Genomic DNA, 21246 nt, shown 5'->3' on the forward strand with positions numbered 1-21246 from the left:
GCAGCATTGGTATAATATGAAAATTTTCTTAGCAATCTGTGATTATCTTTATTTTAAGGTTGGTGTCCTGTTGTTGTAATTTTACTAGATGTTTTTAAAGGCTTTACTTGGAGGAGGGTGAACTGCTGACACTTCTTGCTGCATTTTAGTATACTTAAAAATCTGCATGCTTTTATGAAATTCTATGCAGCTTTTTTTTTAATGTGCTGTATGCCTGTCCTGTGAAACCAAGATTTTCTGTATATCTTGATACCTACAGAAATGAAGCTGTTTGTCCTCTGTACTGAGGTTATATTATTTGTTTCTAGTTTAACCATTCAAATATCTATTATACAAACTGATTGTTCTTTACATTGTCTATTAGGTGATTTAGCTATGAAGTTTTTGTGAATCTGTTGGTTTTTTTCTGGGCCCTTGTCACCTCATTTTTCTGTTTAGTTTCTCTGTTATTTCCACAAACCAGCAAGGTTGTGTTGCTGTGACATAGCATGTTTGAAGGTAGAAAGGGAGCATTCCTACTTCATGGGCCAGGTTTCAGCAGTTTCTGTGAGAGACAGATTTGTATCTCAAATCAGCCAGTCATTTTGCTCTCACACTCTCACGGCCACAGGAAAAACACTTTCTGGCATACCTGTATTATGTAAGTGGCCCTCCATGGATTGTCATTATCTTTTTGTTCCACTTGAGAAAACCATTTTTAAGAAGCAACTTCATAAATAGGTGTTTAGTGTTCAATCTCTGTATTCAGAATTGTCTTTACTGCCCTCCCTGGTTTTTGTTTTGTACTATTAAAAATTAGGAGAAAGGATGTACTAGAAATCATACATATACCTTCAGCAACAGTATTTTATTACAAAAACTTAAACCTCAGGGAGAGAGAATTGTGCCAAGTAGTTGCATCATCAGAACAAAAGCAGTATTAATACTGTAATGGTTGCTGTGCTGTGTTTGGTTTTCAAAGGTTTAAAGTGAAGTATGGGTATGCTCTGCACTCTGCCTTTTTGGGGTGTAGTTGGAGCCTAGAGCTGTGATTAATCACATCAGTTTGGCCTGCGTTGTGTTCTGCTCTGTGTGCAAACACATGTGCCTGTTGGAAAGGATCTTAGAGTTTCATGTTAGTTCAGCAAAAAGCCATCACTGCACGTATGTGGGAATACACTAATGCTGCTGAGAACAGCAAACAACACACTTCCGTGTGCATTGCTCATTCTCTGATACTTTATGGATGAGGTGGTTGCTTTCAGTGTTGGAAAGTATGGGAAGAGCTTGTGAGTCTCTCCCAGCTGTAAACAGTTGTTCCCTAAACACCTCTGCAAGCATTGTGAGGTCTTTGAATTGAAATGCAACACTGAGTTGTTTAATTTCTGTTCTGGGTTTCAGTTTGTAAATAGTTTGAACCCTGATAGGTAGATTTTATGGAAAGGGTGGCTGAGAGCTAAAAGCCTTGGTTAGGAAGAATATGAAGTGTTTTGTAAGTGGAAATTTATTTTATATAGTTTTAGTAAACAGTTGTAGAACAAGAAATCTTTGCTTTTTTACTATCATGATCTGCTTTTCATCCTTATTGGCAATGATTTACTTAGTTTGCTCAATCTCATACAGAATGGGGCTACTAATGATAAATTATTAAAATTTAGCTCTTCTAATACTTGACTTTCTGATATTTGATAGTATTAATGGATCTTCATTACTCCTCTTGGATGAATGTACTTTGCTTCTTTCACATGTGTCTCTAAGTGACTTGCCCCAGGTCATGCAGTTGCTCAGTAACAAATTTAGACTGACATTTTTTACCTTTCATACCACCACAGGAATCAGAGCTTTTATATGTCTGTTAGCAAAACAGTTTAGAACTACTGCATCATCAGAGAATGCACAGAGACTTTCCATTTATGATTGCTATTAAGGTTTATTAGTTTTAACATATCAGCAAGAAGGGGCTTCAGGTGACATCAGGGCTCTGTTATGTTTAGTGCAAAGGCATCCAGAGACAATTCTTACCCTGAAGACCTTGCAGCCTAAGTACGTGAAAGCACAGAGGTGTTATAACTGCTCCAAAATCAGAGAGGTTTTGTCTCAGATCAGCACTCAGTGGCTGCTCCATTACATTTCCCTTGGAAAATATGGGAGATAATCTGGAGGCTGCATTAAGGGAAAGCCTCTCTCGGGGTTATCATCAAACCATGGGAGCTTTTCCTCAACAAGGTCCTTCAGATTTAATACTAGGTTCAAAAAGTAATTCTCCTTTAGTTAACCAGTCTAGCTTTAAGCTCTGAGATTGTCCCCCAGTAGTTGGTGGCATTACAAATACCTGAGCAGCTGGAGATTTGCAATGGCCATATGAGTGTTTCAGTGCTGCAGTGAAATGTCAATTCAAACCTACTTCAGCTGAATGAGAAACGAAGCATCCCACTCCTATCTCCTGGGGATCAATTAACGTTTATCTGAGAGGAAAAAATTGCAAATCACAGATTGTTGGCATCTTTGTAGTCAAGCCAAGGACAAATAGATCTTGGAGCTGCCTATTCTCATAATTTGCTCCTGTGGGTCCCAAACAGACATAAACCATTTAGCAGGTGACAGTAGCAAAGCGTGTACTCTGACTGTTTGCACCATGCCAGACAGTCAAATGAAAGGTGTTCCTTTTCAGTTATTCTCACCAGCATTTACATTAACATTAAAAACAAACTGAATTCTGTTTTCCTTAGGTGAGCAAAAGAGCCGTGGTAATATTGTAAACTGTTTAGAATCTTCAGGCGTTTGTGTAATGAGGCCTTCCCACTGCTTTGTAAGAAAGTGAAATGCATGTTCCATGTAAAGATTTCCAGAAGATTTGCAGATTTTGGTTGCTTGATTGTTTCCTCTGTTCTGTCTGCTAATCTAGCTCACAGAATCAAAGTTGTTGCTGTAGAAATGGTTACTTTGAACACATGCTTGCAGTTCTAAGTAGAGATGTCAAATTAATTCCTATATAGCAAAAGCCAAATGCTCTTTTGACACAGGTGACCTGTTACTGGTAATGATTTTACAAGCAACATTGTTTCCAAAGTATTCCCTTTGAAATTATACTTCTGTTTTCTTTTGACATTAAGGGACTCTTTAGAGTTTTGATACCTTTGCTCTTTTCAGAAGTATAATAAATGGATCGGTATAATACATACATAATTTACTTTATTAGTAAAAGATATTTACTTTTTTTTTTTCAAAACTTATATATTTAGTTTTCTGAGGTTACATATAATAATGTGTTGTTTAGAAACCAAACAACAGGCAAAGATCATATATCACCTTTATATATAATAGAACTTTAATATTAAAGAGTTTCTGATTATAATGTGTGGACAGGTAGAATATATATTCCTTTCAGAGTGTTAACGTATTTTTAATATTATCATGAATTGTACTAAGAATAGATACTATTTTGATTCTTACTCCGTGTCTGTGTATGCATGTAAAATTTTGACCCCACAGTCAGGAACCAAACATCTTGGAGGGGCCTGTAAGACAGTTTTTCACAGTTTAGTCACTTTCTGATCACAATTCTGCTCCATACACAGAAGCAGTAACCTAATATAGTTGTTGCATCCAACAGAGAATTGAGTGCTCAAGTTCTTTCTTTGGTACTGCCAGAGACAATCAGTGTAATCTCAACAATGCCTGTAACTCTTTCTAGGTTGGAGATTTTTTAATCTGCAAACAGAGAAGAATGTAATTTCTGTAAAGCACTTTGAAGACCCTAGATGACAAATAGCCTATGTAGTGGTTATAAAACTTTTAAACAGCAAAATGAAAAGTGATGATATTTTTTAAATTCTTCTTGCTATTATCTTTCCAATGATGGAATTTTCTGCTTCGCCACAAAAGCTTTCATGTTTGCTGGCATTTATGAAGCAGGATTGTACCCTGCTGTGACGTGCATACACACAGCTATTGACCAGCAGGGGCTTTTGTCATAATGTCATATTGAACAAAATGGTATCTTAAATGGTTTCTTTCTTGAGAAGGATGACTTGTTTTATTACAAGTGTTTGGCATTTGTTTCTGGTTTAAATTAACTGTCAACATTTCTAACAGCAGAGAAATAGATGCTGTGCATGAAGAGTACAAGCAGAAACTGAGAGACCAGGAAGCTTTCCACAGAAAACAGATTCAACGGCAGCAGCTCTATGTTGAGGATTTAAAGCAGCAGATCCTGAGAGGACAGATCAAAGCAGAGCGGGAGCTAGAAAATGACCAAGCACTAATCAACCAGCAGATCCAAGAAAGTGGGTACCTGCCTCTTCCTTTCCCTTACTGCATTCTTTCATCCTCTTGATTTTTTTTGTCCTAGTTATGCTTGATATGTGGGTGGCTTATTACTAGTTTTCTCTTATAATGGCCTTTCCCATAGGAACAGTTATTAAGCTTTGATTAACAGGACTAAAGGGCCTTTTTAATTAGCTCTGCTGGTCACTTCTGGGAGGGCAAGCACCAGCATGGTGCTCCCCTGTGGCACTGAGCCTCTTGCCTCCCAAGCTGCTCCCCATCCTGCCTCCTTGCAGCTTTGTTCTGCTCATATCTATAGTGCAACTCTGCCATGCTGCAATGTAGAACGAGTCTGCAACTGGGTCTTCAGTTGTTCTAGTGATATACCTGTGCTTCATCCAATGAGTTGTTCTGGGAGATTGAAATTGAGATGACTGTGGCAGTTCCTACCATAAACTGCATGCCAGTTGAGATACTCTCTTTACACAGGTCATTGAAGATGTCCCCTGTAACAATACAGACCATTTTCATGTGCTTTTAATGGATTTCATTCATTAGGAAAAAGAGTGCCATGGCATAAGACCATGGCTCAAACTGAATTTTCTGTGGTGTCTCTGTGAGTTTTAAATAGTGAAAACAAAGAAGCAGGTGGGAAACTGAAGTTCAGAGCTAAAATCCCAGCCCCAGTTAAGGGAAAGAGAATTTCACTGGTGTTTATGTAGTCAGTGTTTCCTCACACACCTCCCAGTGCCCCCTGCCCTTTTATAGTGAGGAAAAATGTATGAAGGTACTGTGGCAAAAACTGGTGTATGGAAAAAATCAAATTAATAAGATGCAGGTTTTATTTATCCTAAAGATGATTCATTAGTGGTATTGCATTCTCCACTGCTGAGTATGTTTTAAACCAAAACTGGTTCAAATAGGAGTTATTTCTAGGAAGTTCTACAGTATTATGCAAGAGTACTAAAGGCCAGATCAGTGATCAGATTTTGAATGGCAAGTAGCTGTGTAAGAAGGCAGAGCCAAGGTGTATTTGAGGAGGTATTTTTTAGTGGCAGTGGCTCCTGGCCCCCAGCAGTGCTGCTGTAGGCAGACATAGCAAGATATTTGGTGGGGTTAGGCTGCCCCTTAACGAGTTTATAGATGGATTTGGGAACAATTTAAACCTTGAGATGTTTTTGACCACTGAAAATGGGTAGTTATGGTGTCCCATAGTTTGTTTTCTAATGAGCGATTTGATCCAGGTTTCTTGATAAGCAAAGTACACCTGTCACAAAGGCACCGTTCCCACTTGGCAAAACCTGCTATTGGTTCCTGGAGGAAGAAAACGTCTGTGAATTTTTGGAAGCTTCTCAGACTCAAACTCATGCAATCTGCCACCTTTTAATTATTTAATGAAGACATCAAAGGGAAATTGTGGTGATGGGATGCAGCAGAAATGGACTTAGGTTGTGTAGATAGTACAGAGAACCAGAATTACCCAGAATATCTTTATTTTGTGGCTCTGTAGACTTGTTCTCTGCTTCCATCTAGTTCTGCCATTTTTGCTGAGTTTGTGTGAAACTTAGCCAGACAGGTAGTTTTTGCCATCCAAATACAGTTCTTCACTTGGCAACCCACCAAAGTTCTTCACCTTTCTGTGCCCTCTGTGTCTCAGCTCCTGATAGAGGCAAGTTTATGAGCAGAGATTAATTAGCATCTTAGAGCTCTGCTGCAGGGAAACTCTCATCTGCCAAATATTTTTCTTGCTAGAAGCATGCCAAACAGGGCAGATTTGGAAATAAAGAGCTGAAGAAAAGCTTTTTATGTGAAAGGTAAAAGTGTTATTGTGAAAAAAATAGCTAAAATAATTACTAAAATGCTTCTGTTTTATCTATAGAGTAACTGTGGAGTTAGAATTCCTACTTCAGTGCATCTGCTGTGTGCTGAGCTGCCAACATAAACAGGACAGGAGGCTCATTGTTATAGGGATCACTAACGAAGTGTGTTTAAAAAGATCAGTAGTTACCAAGCAAGTGATGCTGACAATGCCTGTACACTAATGATTTCTTACATTAGGGAAGTTTCCACAGCCCAAAATTACTCTCTTGCAGCTCAGCTGTGCAGAGCTGTGGGTAGCCCTCATTCACAACATCAGACTTAAATAACTCTTCGTTTCTAACCCCCTGAGTAAGCAATGAAAGGATGCTTATTCAGTAAAGGACTGCAGACTGAAGGTAAACCCAGCCAAAAAAAATGTTGCTGCTGCGGAGACACAAGTGCTTTGAAAAGCTTTGTTCCTTTGAGAAGTGCTCCATTGCCAAGGAGCCTTGCTTGTGATTTTCACATTGCTTTTCAGATAAGGATGTTTTTTGTTTGGTTTGTGCAGCTGAATATGTATCTTCTTACAGCAGCATAAAAATTAACAAACTCTGCTTCGTTAAGAACATATGTCCAAGCCACCAGACACAATCTGGTAGTGGTGATCTCAGTAACCCCTTATTTTGATTGTTACCATTCATCATAACTCAGAAGCCAGTGCACTCTGAAAAACCTCTAAGCACATTCCCTGCATGCAATAGTCTTGCCTCCAGGGTTAAAAACAATCAACCTTGTGTTCTGTGTTCTCTTCTGCTTCCCTACTGACTGCAAAGATCATGTTCTGAATATGTAGAGAAGACTAAGTATGTAAGCTGAGGTAATACATTTTCTTATCAAATTAGGTTAATCAGTTGGTTTGTAAGCATAATTAGCTTTTATGAAATATGGGGGATATTAACAGGAGCAGATAAGCTAACTCTCTTTGTGGAGAAGAGTGGTGATTTTATGAAAAATATGCATTGACTGGTGGCATGACCTTGCCTTGTTTGAATTATGTTTGTAGGAGAGCATTTGATTTATTTCAAGTAGATTACATGCTAAAGTGCTCATGTGGGCTCCCATCAGGCTGCTTTGGGAGGTGCTTGTTGGAGTAGCCATAACTGCAAGAAGTAGTAAATTTGTGGTTGTTGCTCTACCTCAGCCAGGTGCCACCCAGGGCTTGTGTTGTTTGGGAAGTTTCCATCTCACAGATTTAGAGAAGCTAAAGAAGACAGAGAACTGTCTGGTGGCTTCCTTGTAGCCTTGTCTTCAACCCACTTGGGAGGTGGCATGTCCATCCACAGGACTGGCAGCTGACAGCTGCCCCTGCAGATGAGGCACATCCCAACTGGGGCAAAGAGAGGTCTAGCCGTCAGGCTTCCCAACCTTGTCCCTGATAAGGGTAAGCACAAAATTTGCCATTTCCTGTCCTAAGCAAAGTTCCTGAGCATGACTCTGGTCTCCCTCATTTTCAGCATGCCTAGGTAAGGGATAGAGAATAGTTTGCAGGTGTGTTTTGTTGGTTCAGTCAAGTTAAGGAGGAAAGGATAGGAGTAAAAGACACAAAGAGAAATGCTTCTTTTAGAATAGTTGTAGAACACTCAAATGCTGTGATGGAAAGTCAGTAACATTCTAAGATTGCACAAGTGCTTATTTTTTCAAGTGAAATGTACAAATTTGTTATCCAAAGGCTCATTAGTGTGTGCACATTCCCTTTGCTGCATTAACACAGAGGCTCTGTTTAGCTCTGTACAACTTCATCTTCTAGTTCCCTTATTAATTCTGCTCTCAGTGAGTGTACATTAATTCCCTAAGTAACACAGTTTAACATGTAACTTCAGAATAATTAAAGCAGAGTATTTCACAGTCAAAAGCTAATGAAGTCATACCTCACTGCTGTGAATACATACCCTGGGTCTGAAAAGCACACAGAAATGAACTCAGGTCTTTTAATGCTTCCACTGTATTTAACAACAAAACTGAGGTGACATTTGAGTGTAATCTTTGAAAAATTGAAATGTCTTCTACTTGCTTACAAACAAGGTCTAATGCACCAGTCTCCTTAGCTGTATCAGCCAGGTCCCTGCTTATATCTAGTAGTTGTTACCCAAGTCCTTATCCCAGTGGAATGGCTTTTGGTTCTGAACAAAGTGCAGCAATGATAGATTTTTCTATAAATGGTTTGTCAAAGACTCTGCTCTACATGCATAGAAATTCTGTTTTCAAATTAGCTCTCAAGGCTGATTAAATTAAGAAACAAGACAGTAATGAGCAATATGTTTCCCATTATTTTTCCTTTTGTTCAATCCTTGCTCTGTTTGCAGACCAACAGTGGCTTATAAATGAGAATAAACGACTGGCTGCCCTTCAGCAACAGCAGAGGGAGTTTGCAGTGCAAACAGAGTCTGCACTGTATGCAGAGGCTGAGGTGCAGAGTAGCATTGGGCTGGAAATCTGCCCTTCCCTCCTACAGCAGAACAAGAAGAAACTGGTGCAGCTGGAGCTCTTGCAAAGATACTCCTTAAAAAAGGCAGAAAGGAACATAAGACGGAAAAAGGTCAAATTCCAGCTGGAAAGGATAGTCAAGAAGCAGAAGTTATTGGAAGCCAAGCAAAACCTAGAGCAGCTGGAAGCTACCTGCTGCCTCAGTGAGGAGTGTGTGAAACAATCCCAAGTCCTAAATGAAAATACTGCTGTATGTTCCTCTTTGGATCACCAGTTGCAAAAGAGAAGGAGTTCACTGGGTTCGAGTTCCTTGCACCACAGGCAGCATTCATTCTGCAACCTGCATCTGCCCCAGGTACCCAGGTAAGTTAACATCTGCCAATTCTTCTGCACTTTCAAAAGTAATTAAATTCAAGGTATGTTCAGTGGCCACCTGTAATCCAGTATGCCTTTCAGTGCACTAAAACAATCCCAAACCTTGCAATATCAGCAAACTTTCTACACTGAGTGTCACACTGGAGCTGTTTGTCCTTTTTCCTTGGATCTGTACAGTGCATTCCCTGCTTAGCTCTTTGACATTGTCTTTCTCCAGCGTTTTTTACATTCCTCTCTAAAGCCTTTCTGCACTTTTTCCCTCTTTGTGAATGCTTTCCAGAACTGGCTTAACTCTCATTCTTAACTTTTTCAAACTGTTGGTAAACACTAATTTCTTATCTGGATTAGGGTCAAACTCTTCCTTCAGAATATTTGTATCATTGGGGTGATCCTGGATTGGACTTCTAAGTTGTCCAGCCTTTTTCAAGCTAAATAAACATCTCTATGCAATGCTAAAAAGTCTGGTTGTGGGGGTATCTGTCAAAGCATGGTCCTGGAGGCAGGAACTAGCTCAACTCTGCTAAGTGGATTTCTATGACTTAGAACCATCCTTTGCTCTTGACTAATGTTTGCAGCTACTTAAGCCTCCAGAGACTAAATACCAAGCTATACCACATAGCATCTAGCTATTCCTTTGCATTGCAGAACATATTTCAGGATATCTATGAAACTGTATGACTCCTGACAAGTTGTGTTTTTTTTATTCCCTCCCTTTGAAAGGCATTAAGATAGTCTCTTCATATGTCGTTGCTCTTAACTAAAGACATTACTGATGTGGAGGTGTTGTTAAGTACATTATTCAAGCTAGGTTTGGGCTTTATTTCTTCTTTATTTCCACAGCTGTTTGTTGAAGAGGGAGACTTTCTCAAAGTTATCTACCTCACTAAATACAGATCAGTGCTGTGAAGGCAGCACACCAAGGAGGTTGTCATCTGTAGAATATCTTTACGGAGAAGATAAAGACATTTCTGGGAGTGATGAGCTTAATGATGAAAAGGGGATCTCCTTTTCACTCCAGAGGCAGCTAACTGAAAAACAAAAACCTTCTTCATTTGTAAATAAAAGAAGAGAAGAAAAAGACTCTCATGATTCAGCTACCATGGCTTATATCAATAAAAATTATAAAAAAATTGAAAAGTTGGATGACAGCTCAGGGGGAGCTGGATCTCCAAAACAGACCTCTAAAGGCTCCTCTCCTGATGTTTTTAGGAGGACAAATGAGCCTGAAACTTTTATCACAGGGACAAGAATGACAAAAGTAAAGGTGCTAGGAGATTTAAGTCAGCCCGCAAGTAGCAACCTAGAACAAAACAGAACTCAGGTATCCAGTAAAAAGACTAGAATGGATATGAATGAAAAAGGCCACAGTTCTTCTCCAGAAACCTTTCCTAAACAAATGCAGAAAACAGTGTATGGAAACCCACCATCAGTCCATCTAAACCAAACAGCCAAGAATTGGAAGAGGGAGACAAACTCAGCTGTGCCAAGTCATGAGAAATCATCAATGGGACATCAGGAATTACTCATGGTGGCAACATCAGTTGGAAATCTCACTAAGATGAGCACACATGCACCACTTTCTTATGTTGAAAAAAGGTGGCACAGTGCTGAGATGCTAAGTGCTGGCGTGTCAAAAGCAGCCACAGATATGCTGGGGAACTGGCAAGAGGATGACGAAAATGAGATTTCTGATACTGACAGTTCCTATTCTGTAGATTCTCTCTCCTGTGCTTATGCAAAAGTTTTCACAGAGAAACGGAAACAAGAAGAGTTTGACAGAAATAAATGTCTTGCCAACCCAGAAGATTCTGAGAGCGATGACAGTCAAATGTCACAAGACTCTCTGATAGAAAAGGAAAATCAAGCCAAACAGCAAAATAAAACCCAATTTCACAGGTCAAAGGCTCACCATGACCCAGCTAAGCTTTACAAAAGCAGAACTGATCACCACATCTCATCTTTGGTGACATCATACACATCTCACAGGAGACTGGGAAAGCCTGAAAGAAGCTTTTCTCTGGACAGCTTAGCTGATGGAGAAGAGATGCCAGCAGAAGATCTGCTAGAAGAATCCAAGTCTGATTCATCTGATGAAGTGCCAGCAGAGATTTATTGGAAGTTGCAAACTTCCAGATCACCAGCTACACAGACTGAGGAAAACCATGAGTCCAAGATCTGTGACAGAGATACAGAAGGGACAGATTATGATCTAAATCCAAGCAGTTCCTTTTATTTGGACACTGAACTACAGCCTGCTTCCAGTAATGCTTGCAAGCAGTTGCTGAATGGGACAAAAGTCTCTTTTGTTGAACAAGAAAGGTCTCTTGATAGGACACTGTATTACACGAGTGGAAATCCTTTGCTTACTACTGATGCTTGGTCTTCCTGTGACTCAAAGGTTGACATCAGCAGCCCCAGAACAACAGCACCTTCTTCCCATGGAAATCTGGAGTTTCAAGAAGCTCATCTGTGCTCTTTGAGCAAACCAGAGCATTGGCTGAAGAAAGATGATCTAAAGCAGTCAGCAGCTGAAGTTTCTTTTGTTTCAGGCTCTAAGCAAATACACAGCATTAGTAATTTATCACATGGCATAAATGAAATACACACAGTCTTCTCCTCTGACACATCAGAATTACCTTTACCTGAAATGACAACAACGGTGAGCCGAGTTTCTGAGAGTGGATCATTAAATAAGATTCTTAAGGGATGGACAAACGCTAATGAAAATTCTTCCTTGGAATCTCAAGGTGTAATGTCCTCATTTGTTAGCTCAGTAGGACCAAGCTCCTCGTTTGTTCCTATTTCAGCAAAGCATGATTATTATGAACAATCAAGGTCAACTCATCCTGAACAAGAACAACTGAATGAATTATCTACTCATAGGCCTACCACTGAATGCACGCAAACACTCTGCTGTTTGGAAGGTGCCTCCACTCCAGACTGCTTGTCACAGGTATCTAGGAAAGAGGAGGATTCTCACCCCACAGCTCATGCAGAGCTGACAAAAATACCTTTTATTTCTGCTTTGCCAGTGCACATCTTGGAGCAAAGAAATGACTGTGTAGATGCACATTTAGAAGATGATATCTTCAGAAGTTTTGAAAAAGATGAGCTAGATGATGACTACAATAATTTGATGACAAATTTAGGTATAACAGATTCAGGCAATGGAAGTGTATCTGTCAGTGCACCTGCTGCTGAATCTTCTACAGGTCTTGCTCATAATATAGTGTCAACTCCGATGTCTGAAGTAAACCAAGTCCAATCTGGAAACCATGGGCAGCTTTTTCCAAGAAGGGAAATACCAACATGTTGTGATGAAGGTTTCTTTCTCAGTGACTTAGCAAATAAGAACTGCTCTCTAGTAAGCAGTTATGAGCTTCAGCCACTGGCTGGACAAGGACCAGAATCAGCAGTTACAGCAGGTCTCCTCAGATCTCTGGTGAGTAATGTGGAAACAATGCAAGAAACAGATTATGGACAAATGGCTGCAGAAGAAGTAACAACAGAGGCAGATTTTTCCTCACAGAAGACAACATATCACTGTAACCCTTTAGTTGTTGCTCACAGTGCAAATTACAATCAGTCTGCAACACCAATAGAAATGTCTCAAAAAGAGACTATTTGTATGGAAACAAGCACAGATAGCTTGGCAGAGGTTGAGCCAGAGGTGCCTCAATTCAGACATAATGAAGACGACAAGCCAAAGGAAGAAGACTTGTCTTCACTTAACCATTATGAATTCAAAAGCAAACCTGCTTCAAAAAATTATCCCCATGAATGTGCTCTAGCAGACAGTCAGGAAAGTTGCTTATCCCAACAGATTTCAGAAAATTCTAAATTATGCACTGATAACATAAGAGAAGAAAGCAGTGAAAGCAAAGAACACAATGCCTTGAACTCTCAGGCCGTAGTTCAGAAAGAATTTTCATCCAAATATGAAGACTTTGTGGTAAATGAAGTAAGTTATCTCTTTGTGAATGTAAATGGGAAAGACACTGAGTCCTTCCCTGCAGCTGTTTTTGAGAGTACAAATTATTTTTTCCCAGAATCCAATTCAAGCATATTTTACCAAGGTTCAACAAAAGCTAATCTTTTTCAAAGTGCATCTGAGACTGAAAATTACAATAAACTATCGGAGCATGTGAAAGTAGTGAAAGGAGATTGCAACGTTACATCAAATCTTTCTGTGGAGCTAGTCAATGCCACAGAAAGTTGTTCTGATGTATGTTCAAGCAGCCTTTGCACAACATGTTCTTCAAAATCAGCAGGGCAGAAAGCCAATTTACATAAGATGACCGACATTTCTGGTGAATTTGATGCAACCATTCTCTTGGAAACAGTGACAGAGAACAAATCTTTACTTGAATCAAGAGAAGAGAAAGAAATCTTTGAAGGTGATTGCCCAGAGATTTTGCTTGTTGAAGATGATGTAAACTCAAAGTTGGGAGGAGTATTTGAACACAACACAAATACATCAGCTACTCTTTCTCAAGAGGAGAGTCTGCATATAAATAAAGAATCCAATATTTTAAGAAATCCAGAAGCCAATCCAGAAGAAGCTATGGTTTCTTATCAGAATACAAAAGCAAACACTGATGAAGAAATAACAAAATTGATTGATAGTGCAATCAACATAGAAAAAAATGTATTGGAAACTAAATCCAGACAGATTGAAAGTTTATCTGACTATCCAGCAGCCAAAGTACAAAGTGTAACTGAAGACAGAAGTGGAGAGGATTTAAAAGTCATTAGTGTATCTCAGAAGCCAAAGAAACCTATTGGTGTTGTAGCTTGTGAAGTTCAGTGTGAGTATTATACAAATCTCTGCCTGACACACAAAGAGGTGGAAAAAGATGAACCAGAGGTGGCGACCAGTGGGGTAGAACACACTCAGGAATCAAAAGCACTTGTGCATTTTGGGAGCCAACTTGAAACAAGCAGCTTTTGCCAAAAAGAACAAAGTGAGAAAACAGAAATAAGTATTTATTCACCAGAGTTGTCTGTTGCTCCCCAAACCACTCCTTCAGCTGTGTGTTCCCTCACAACAGTTTTTACTCAGAATACTTCAGGCTTCCTTGATGCTTGTGAGGGGCTTTTGCAGATGAACAGCGTAATAGGAAATGCGTTTAACGTAGAGGAGGTAGCTGCAACAGTACTAATCACAGGTAGGCAGGGAAATGTTCTGGCAAAACATGAAAATGAAGGACAAGTAAATTCTAGCAATTTAACTGAACATGGTGTATCAAACTGTTTGCCCCAGGAAGACAAGGTTAATGAATACGAAGTGACTGGGAGTGAAGAACAAACTATCATGACAAATACTGAGGGGCTGATTATTACAAGGCAAGAAGTCAAACGCACAGATGAAAATGTTTTATTTACTGGAGAGTCTCCAGCTCTACATCAGGTGTATTGTGACAGTGATGACAAAGAGGAAATTTTGAATCCATTTAAGATTCCTGAAAAGTACCTGACAGCTTCAAGACTAGAACAAAATATACTGTTAGAAGATGATTCAGAATTCTACAATCCTACTGAAATGACTGAAGATGATGACTCAGTGGAGTCTGTTGCAGATACAAGAAATACAGCCATGAACGATATTGAGGTATGTGACTGTACAGTTGATGATAGTATTAGCATTGACCAATATAGAACTGAGCAAGAATTTAAAAGTCTTCACGTTAAAGAGGACAGATACACGTACATGAATTGCTCTATGCAATATCCTGAGCCTGGTGCTTCAGAAAACTTGAATGTAAGCATTGCTAGAAAAAGACCTGATATTTGTGACTTGAACCCAGTAGGCTCCGGAGTTGAGGAGGACAAAGTGCATTCGATGAACCTAGAACACATGGCCAGAACAGACAAAGAAAAGCAGATGTTTGTAGAAAACACAGAGGAGGTAGAACTGAACAAAAACCTGAATGAACTATTCCCTGAAAATAAAGACAGCTGCCAAATGACACATGATGACAGCAGATTAAATGAAATCTTAAGAGAAAGCCAGTGGATGTCTACCAGCTTTTCTAGTAAAACTGAAGATATCAGCAAGCAACAAAATCCACCAGCAGCACTGAACTCTACTGAAAAAACCTGTGAATGTTCACTTAAAGAGTCCCCATGCCACTCTGTAAGTCACCTTTTATATCTTGGAGTAAGCGATGATTCCCATCTTGTTCAAGATGTTCCCACTGCATTGAACAGACATACAAAACCATCTAACTGCAGTGCTGGAGCTCGAGCTGTTCTGCCTTATTATGAAACATTAATGGAGAGCGAGGTCTGTGTTGGTACACCTGCTACAGGCAACAAAACAGAAGAAGACAAGTATCTTTCTGATAAAATGCAAAGTGAGACTGTAGGTTTTCTGCAAGCCAGGACCACACAGGACGGGCAGGAGGACAAATGCTTTGTATTTAGTGATATGCCTGATTATGCCCTGTGTGGGCAACCTGTCAGTGAGAAGAGCAGCTCCTCCACTCCCAGCAGTGCAAGAGGTCTCCAGCCTGAATTTGTGGCAATTCAGCTAGGGGCCAAAGGAAACTCAGTTGCCTTGGAGAAATTTGAGTCTTCTGAAGATATAATTCAGGATGTTGACCCTATTCATGAAGAACATAGTGGGGATTTAATGGCTAATAAACTACCAAAAGACTGCCTTAATTTCATAGAAGATACAGATCAAGAGGAAAAGCATACCATTGTGCCTGATTCACTGCTGTTGGATAATTCAAATCTGCTTTCTTCTTCAGAGAAAGAAGGGATGGAAGATATACAGAGGGGAAAAATGCCTTCTTTGCTAGAATCCTCTCCCCAAAAGATGTTTCACAACATCAAAACAACTCAGAAAGTATTTCACTCAGGGAGTTTATCACAGCACGATGAGAAGGGGAAATTTTTAAGCCCAAGTTATATTACAGCAAACAGGAAAAATGAAAATGCAGAGTTTCCTGGTGTAGCTGGATATCAGCATGAGCCCAGAGAGAGTCAGGGACATGGGATTTCTGCAGAGTGCTGCGTAGACCAACTATGCAGCACTGTTTCTGAGACCACTTCAGCCCTTTCAGAAGGTCTGAACAAGTCTCAATGGGAAAATCCACATTCTAGTAAAAAGCTTCTAAATTATAATAGGAACTCTGACACTTCTGGGTGTTCTTCTGGTCTCCTGAATCCTCCAGCATCATTTGCGGATGTTTTGATTACTAGCAATGGAGACAAAGGTAAAAATGATGCTGTTCTCTCTGAAGAAACAAAATACTTTGAAAGTGAATCAACTGGTTTAAATGTACCTGTAACTTTTCCTGACGTTTCTCAAAAAGGAGATGAAAGGAAAAATAATTCTGCAGTTGCAGAGGCAGCATATGCTCAGAATGATCGACTCCCTGAAAAAGTTGTGGGAACAGATCAAAAGGGAAAAATAATTCAAGGTTCTGTCCAGAATTGCAATGATGTAAAAGAAAATAAAAGTAACGAATACCCTGAACACAACAGTAACACTTCTGTGCTGACTCTACCAGGATTAGGCTCCTTTACTTTTCAGAGGCAAGGACAGACTGGCAGTAAAGAATCACAGTCTCTTCCATCCTACTTTGCAGAAGATGCTCCAACTGATACACCGTTTCAAAGCTCCAAGAACCTCAGTGCTTTTGACACTTGTTGTTTGCCTGATGACACAAAATCTCTCCTATTTAGTAGGCCTGAGGATTCACTTCAAGACACTTCGCTGAATGAGCAAGTCTCCTCCAGTTCTGCAGAAGTGTGCTCTGTAAAAGAAGGAATTATTCCCCAAGCATTTGCAAGTGTCAATCACCCATCCTTGACACTATTTTCAGAATCTTCTTTAACTGCAAACACAGGCCATAGTGGAACTGGCATGTATGATATTTCACATACAAGTATATTGCAACATCCTCAATTAGCTGTTTTGCAAATACAGGACACTCAGTCTGATAAGGCTGTGGTATTTGATGATCCAATACATGCTTCAGGAAGTATTTTACTTTCTCTTGCAAAAGAAAACAGGCATTGTCCAGTATCGGACACAGAATCTCCTTCATATAAACATTTGGCTGTAGATGGGGAACCTCTGTATGGAAGTCTTGGTAAAAAAATTGGCAATGCTATAAAAGTTGATCAGCACCACTGGGGTAAAGTTCCACCACAAGAAGCTTGCACAGACCACATAGGTAAAGTACTAGCTGATGAAGATTCTCTTTTATTACCATCACTACCTTTCTGGGATACTGGAAGGGCAATTGCTGTTAAAGAGGAACAAATGAGAAAGCTACACAAAAAAAATACAGGTTTTGAAAAGCCTGCAGATCTGCAAGAGTGTCAGTACATGCCTACAGGTGAAGAGGTAGAACAGGTGCCAGAGAGAACAAATCCAGATGATAGAAAAGTGATTTTAGTTTGCAAAAATAATACAAGTTCAAGTGCTGACATCCCCACTGATGATGCTGATGCAGACAGTCATTCAACAAGGGGAGATGCTATAATGAGGAATAAGACTCTGAAATCAGAGAGGCTAAAATTTTCTGTAATGAATAATCAAAGTACGTCCCTAAAGTTTTTACCAGAAAACCATGATTTACCTCCTCAAGAATCCAAATTGGTACATTTCAGGAGCAAAAGATCATATTCTACTACACGCAGTACAAAGAACTGTAAACAAAGTGAGCAGAGACCTTATTTACAAAGTCACAGACTATCAGCCCCAGCTATTGCTGTGTTCTCTGATCTAGAATATGCTTTGGAAGCTTCATCTAAGGCAGATTCTTTGTTATATTCTGCGTCTAAATCACTACAAGATTTAAATATGAGTGTAGAGCCTCCATCACCAACTGAAGATGATCTTCATGGAATTGAAAGATTTTCAAAGCAGGAATCAAAGGACTTTCTATGGGTTAAATCTAAACCCAGGTTTCAGCAAAGAATGGCACAAGCTAAGAAGCTTACAAACTGTGATCCAAAAAACTTACAAAATTTTGCAGCAAGAACCCAAAGCAGCCAGTCCTTAAAAGACTGTACTACCCATTCTCCATCATCCCTGCAGCACACAGCGCACAGTCCTGTAGGTGCAGAAGCAAATGTGCATTCCAAGAGTAGTTCTGTAGCTCAGTGTAGTGAAGGTAAAGTTGAAGAAGCTGGATACCAGCCAGAAACAGATTTATTTTTGCAAGACAACAAAGATGCAATGCGTTTTAGTTCAAGTGATATCAACCCATATATTCGTCCATGGCAGCAAGAGGGATCATGCAAGATTGGCTGGAAACAGTATGTTTTTGGAAGTGCAAGTGATGTCTCTTGCAATCAAATTCCTATAAACCTGGAAAATCATAAAGTAATGAGATGTTCCAGTGTAGACAATGGACTGAACTTGCAAAATTCTCCTTTCCATTCTCATCTCAGCTCATATGCTACAGCAAAAGTTTTATCAAGCACTTTAAGCAGCAGTGAAGGTCTTCAAGGATGGGACAATGCTGGACAGGATTTTAAATCTGCATTCTCAAGTGACAGCACCAAGAAATATAGCAACATATCCAGTGAAACAGTGGAAACTAATCCAGAAAATAACACTGCTGAATTTGAGAATCCTTCTGCACAACATGGTAACTCTTCAGTGCAGGTTGATGAAATTGTGCTTTTATATCCTTCAGAGTCTGAAAGGTCTTCCAAAAAACTGCCAGGGATTACATGTGAGCAGGGAACACAAACAGCAACCACAGGAAGGTATAAAAGACAGAGAAGACATCAAAGAAGCTATACAGATGTTTCTGCAAGAAAGCAGGAAACAAACAGGGAATTATTTCATCAACCTTCTTCTTGGACAAGCATGCAGAACCTGTCCATGCATCTGTCACAACTTCTTCAGAACACTTCTGAGCTGTTGGGAAACCTCTCCCAACAGACGGTTATTGATAGCAAGCAGAATGCCAAAATGAACCAAAGAGGAGCTGAAGAGGCTGTAAAGACTAGTAGGGCAGATAGCTGCACTCAGACTACAGCAGATGTAGGCACTCAAACTGAGACTTTGGAAGAACCTCAAAACAAACATGAAGACAAACAAGTGGAGGTAAAAATGGAAAATGAATTGAGGGCAGCTCCGACAGCAAACACTGAATGGAAAGGAATAGGGGCAGATGGAGTAAGTAGTATTCCCAAAAGTAAAGAGGAAACACTCTCTCTTGAATTAAGAACAAAAGAACAAACAGGGATGAGAGATCTGGGCAGTCCTGACTTCCATGACAGTCTTGACAGCATTTTGGAAGACTCCTTTTTGCGTCTGCCTCTCTTACACAGAACCTCCACTCCTATCCTAGATTGTCAGAAAACATCATTAAATGCACAGCAGAATCTTGCTTTTGCTAGTACTAGAGCTTCATCTGTCATGTCATATTCTCTGAGTTCAGGGAAGGATGGTTCCTCATGCACTGTTGTTAGCAGCCCTACTAATAGCACCTTTCAATCTCCAGCATCTTATGCTCAGGATAAAAGAAGTGTCAATGAATTAGAGGTTCCAGCAGAAAGAAAATTTTGTTACAAAAACACCCTGCTAGTCGACAGGGCCTCTTCCCCTATTCTTACTCTTAGTGCTAGTCCCAGCAGCCAGACTGCTTTTAGCAAGTCTGTCTGCCCTGCTAAGGAATCTCTTGGAAACTCCAATGGTGCTTCAAGTCCCTTTCACAACCAGAGAAAGCAGAGGGCAGGTCCATGGACCAGCATGCAACCTCACATGGACAATTTTTCACAGACAGAAGCAGATGGTGAATCAAGTGCATCTAGAGACAACAAGGGCATAAGAAAGGAATCCGGAAGTCTGCCAGATAAGAAAGCAGCCAAAGAGCTTTTAGAACAGGATGGCTCGAAAGACTTGGAACAACAGCATAGTCTCTTGGTTGACACCCACACCACCATTTGTGCAAAACGACTGTACCACTCCAGTAGCATGTTGGAGGTGTCAGACCACAGGGAAGTTTCGACAGGCGACCTCGGAGACAGCAGTCCGCTGGCACGGTCGCTTCGATGTATGTATGTCAAGAGGGGAGGAAGAGGTTCTTTGGTGGGAATAGGACATGAAAAGTGTGTTGGAAATGCGGATACTGCTTCGATTCATAACTACTCACCTCCAAATGCTGACTTAATTTTTAATAAAAAAGTTAGTGCCACTTGCTCAAGTAAGACAAATGCTGGCACGTCCTCAGAACCTCTAGTAGAAGCATCTTCTCTACAATTTCACAGTTTCTTCTGGAAAAATGAGACCACCTGCCCTCCTTCACTCTCTGATGTGAGCGATGTACAAATCTCCTTCCAAGATGACAACACAGATTCTGTCACTGAAAGCGAATGTGACACTGAAATTCCTCTCCAGAAAACTACTGCTTTTGCAAAGCCTTACAGGCCTCGGAGCTACAGTCTCCGTGACTTACCTATACACAATAAATTTAGCAACTGGTGTGGTGTTAAGGGCAGCCCTTCTCCTTCGTTACTCAGCTTGAGTGGCAGTGTGATTGACTTACCAAGTCAGGCAGACAGGAAACAAGCACCAGAAATGGAAGGGAAAGCTCAGCTCAGTGACAGCCGGAGCAGAGAGATCAAGAGGCTCCAGAGAGAGCGTGCTCAGATCATGTCTGGTCTTCACCTTGACCTGCATCAGCAGCCCCTCACCGTGGAACTGGCTGAAGCAAAGCTCCATTATGGCATTGGGGAGACAGATGCCCTGCTGAGAGTCCTTCAGAGCGGGACTGCAGAGGACCTGGTGGCCATTCCAGTGAAGCAGCAACTCTATGAAAGGTAAATTATTTTGTGTTGTATTAAGTATTTTGAATACACCTCATCTAGGCTTCATGCAGCATAAATAGCGTGTAGTCATAAGCACTCAATCCATTTGACACAGTGAGTGAACTATATGACAAGCAATATAGTATTCAGCTTATTTTATATGCAGTTAAGTAATGCACTTAAGACAAAATTTTGGCATTGCTTCAAGAAACAAGGGAAAAGTATAAGATTTGGTGTAATTCAAATCTAGTGCCACCCCACTCTTAGATTTTCTAGCAGCCCTGAGAGTGGTCATGTGTACCTGGTGATCATGAGAATATATTTCATTGCAAAGTGAAAATAATTGATACATCCTGTTTACAGGACTGTATCATTCATGCTTCTGTGAATAAATGTTGCTGTATGAATATGCAAAAACAAATTTAAAACCCCCATAAATATACAAGATAAATCATGTAAAAACCAAGATCCTAGATATTTGTGATTGTATTCTAGAACTCCATTTAGGAAGCTTTTGTAACTAAAAACATTTAGAAGTAGCTACATTTAGTCTCTGTC

General features: G+C 40.0%; 1 protein-coding gene across 3 annotated transcripts in view; it reads left to right on the forward strand.

The window, feature by feature from the left end:
* The window catches only part of STARD9 (StAR related lipid transfer domain containing 9), a 99236-nt gene that overhangs the window by 68387 nt on the left and 9603 nt on the right, over nt 1–21246 (forward strand). For 2 of the 3 annotated variants that reach the window (XM_051621032.1, XM_051621034.1), the window contains exons 22-24: nt 4075–4265; nt 8409–8892; nt 9745–20700. In XM_051621032.1, coding sequence (XP_051476992.1) covers nt 4075–4265; nt 8409–8892; nt 9745–20700 — 11631 coding nt within the window. The remainder of the gene's footprint in view (nt 1–4074; nt 4266–8408; nt 8893–9744; nt 20701–21246) is intronic. The other variant, XM_051621033.1, reaches the window with a different exon arrangement.

This window comes from Apus apus, chromosome 5, assembly GCF_020740795.1.
Source record: "Apus apus isolate bApuApu2 chromosome 5, bApuApu2.pri.cur, whole genome shotgun sequence".
Classification (NCBI taxonomy): domain Eukaryota; kingdom Metazoa; phylum Chordata; class Aves; order Apodiformes; family Apodidae; genus Apus; species Apus apus.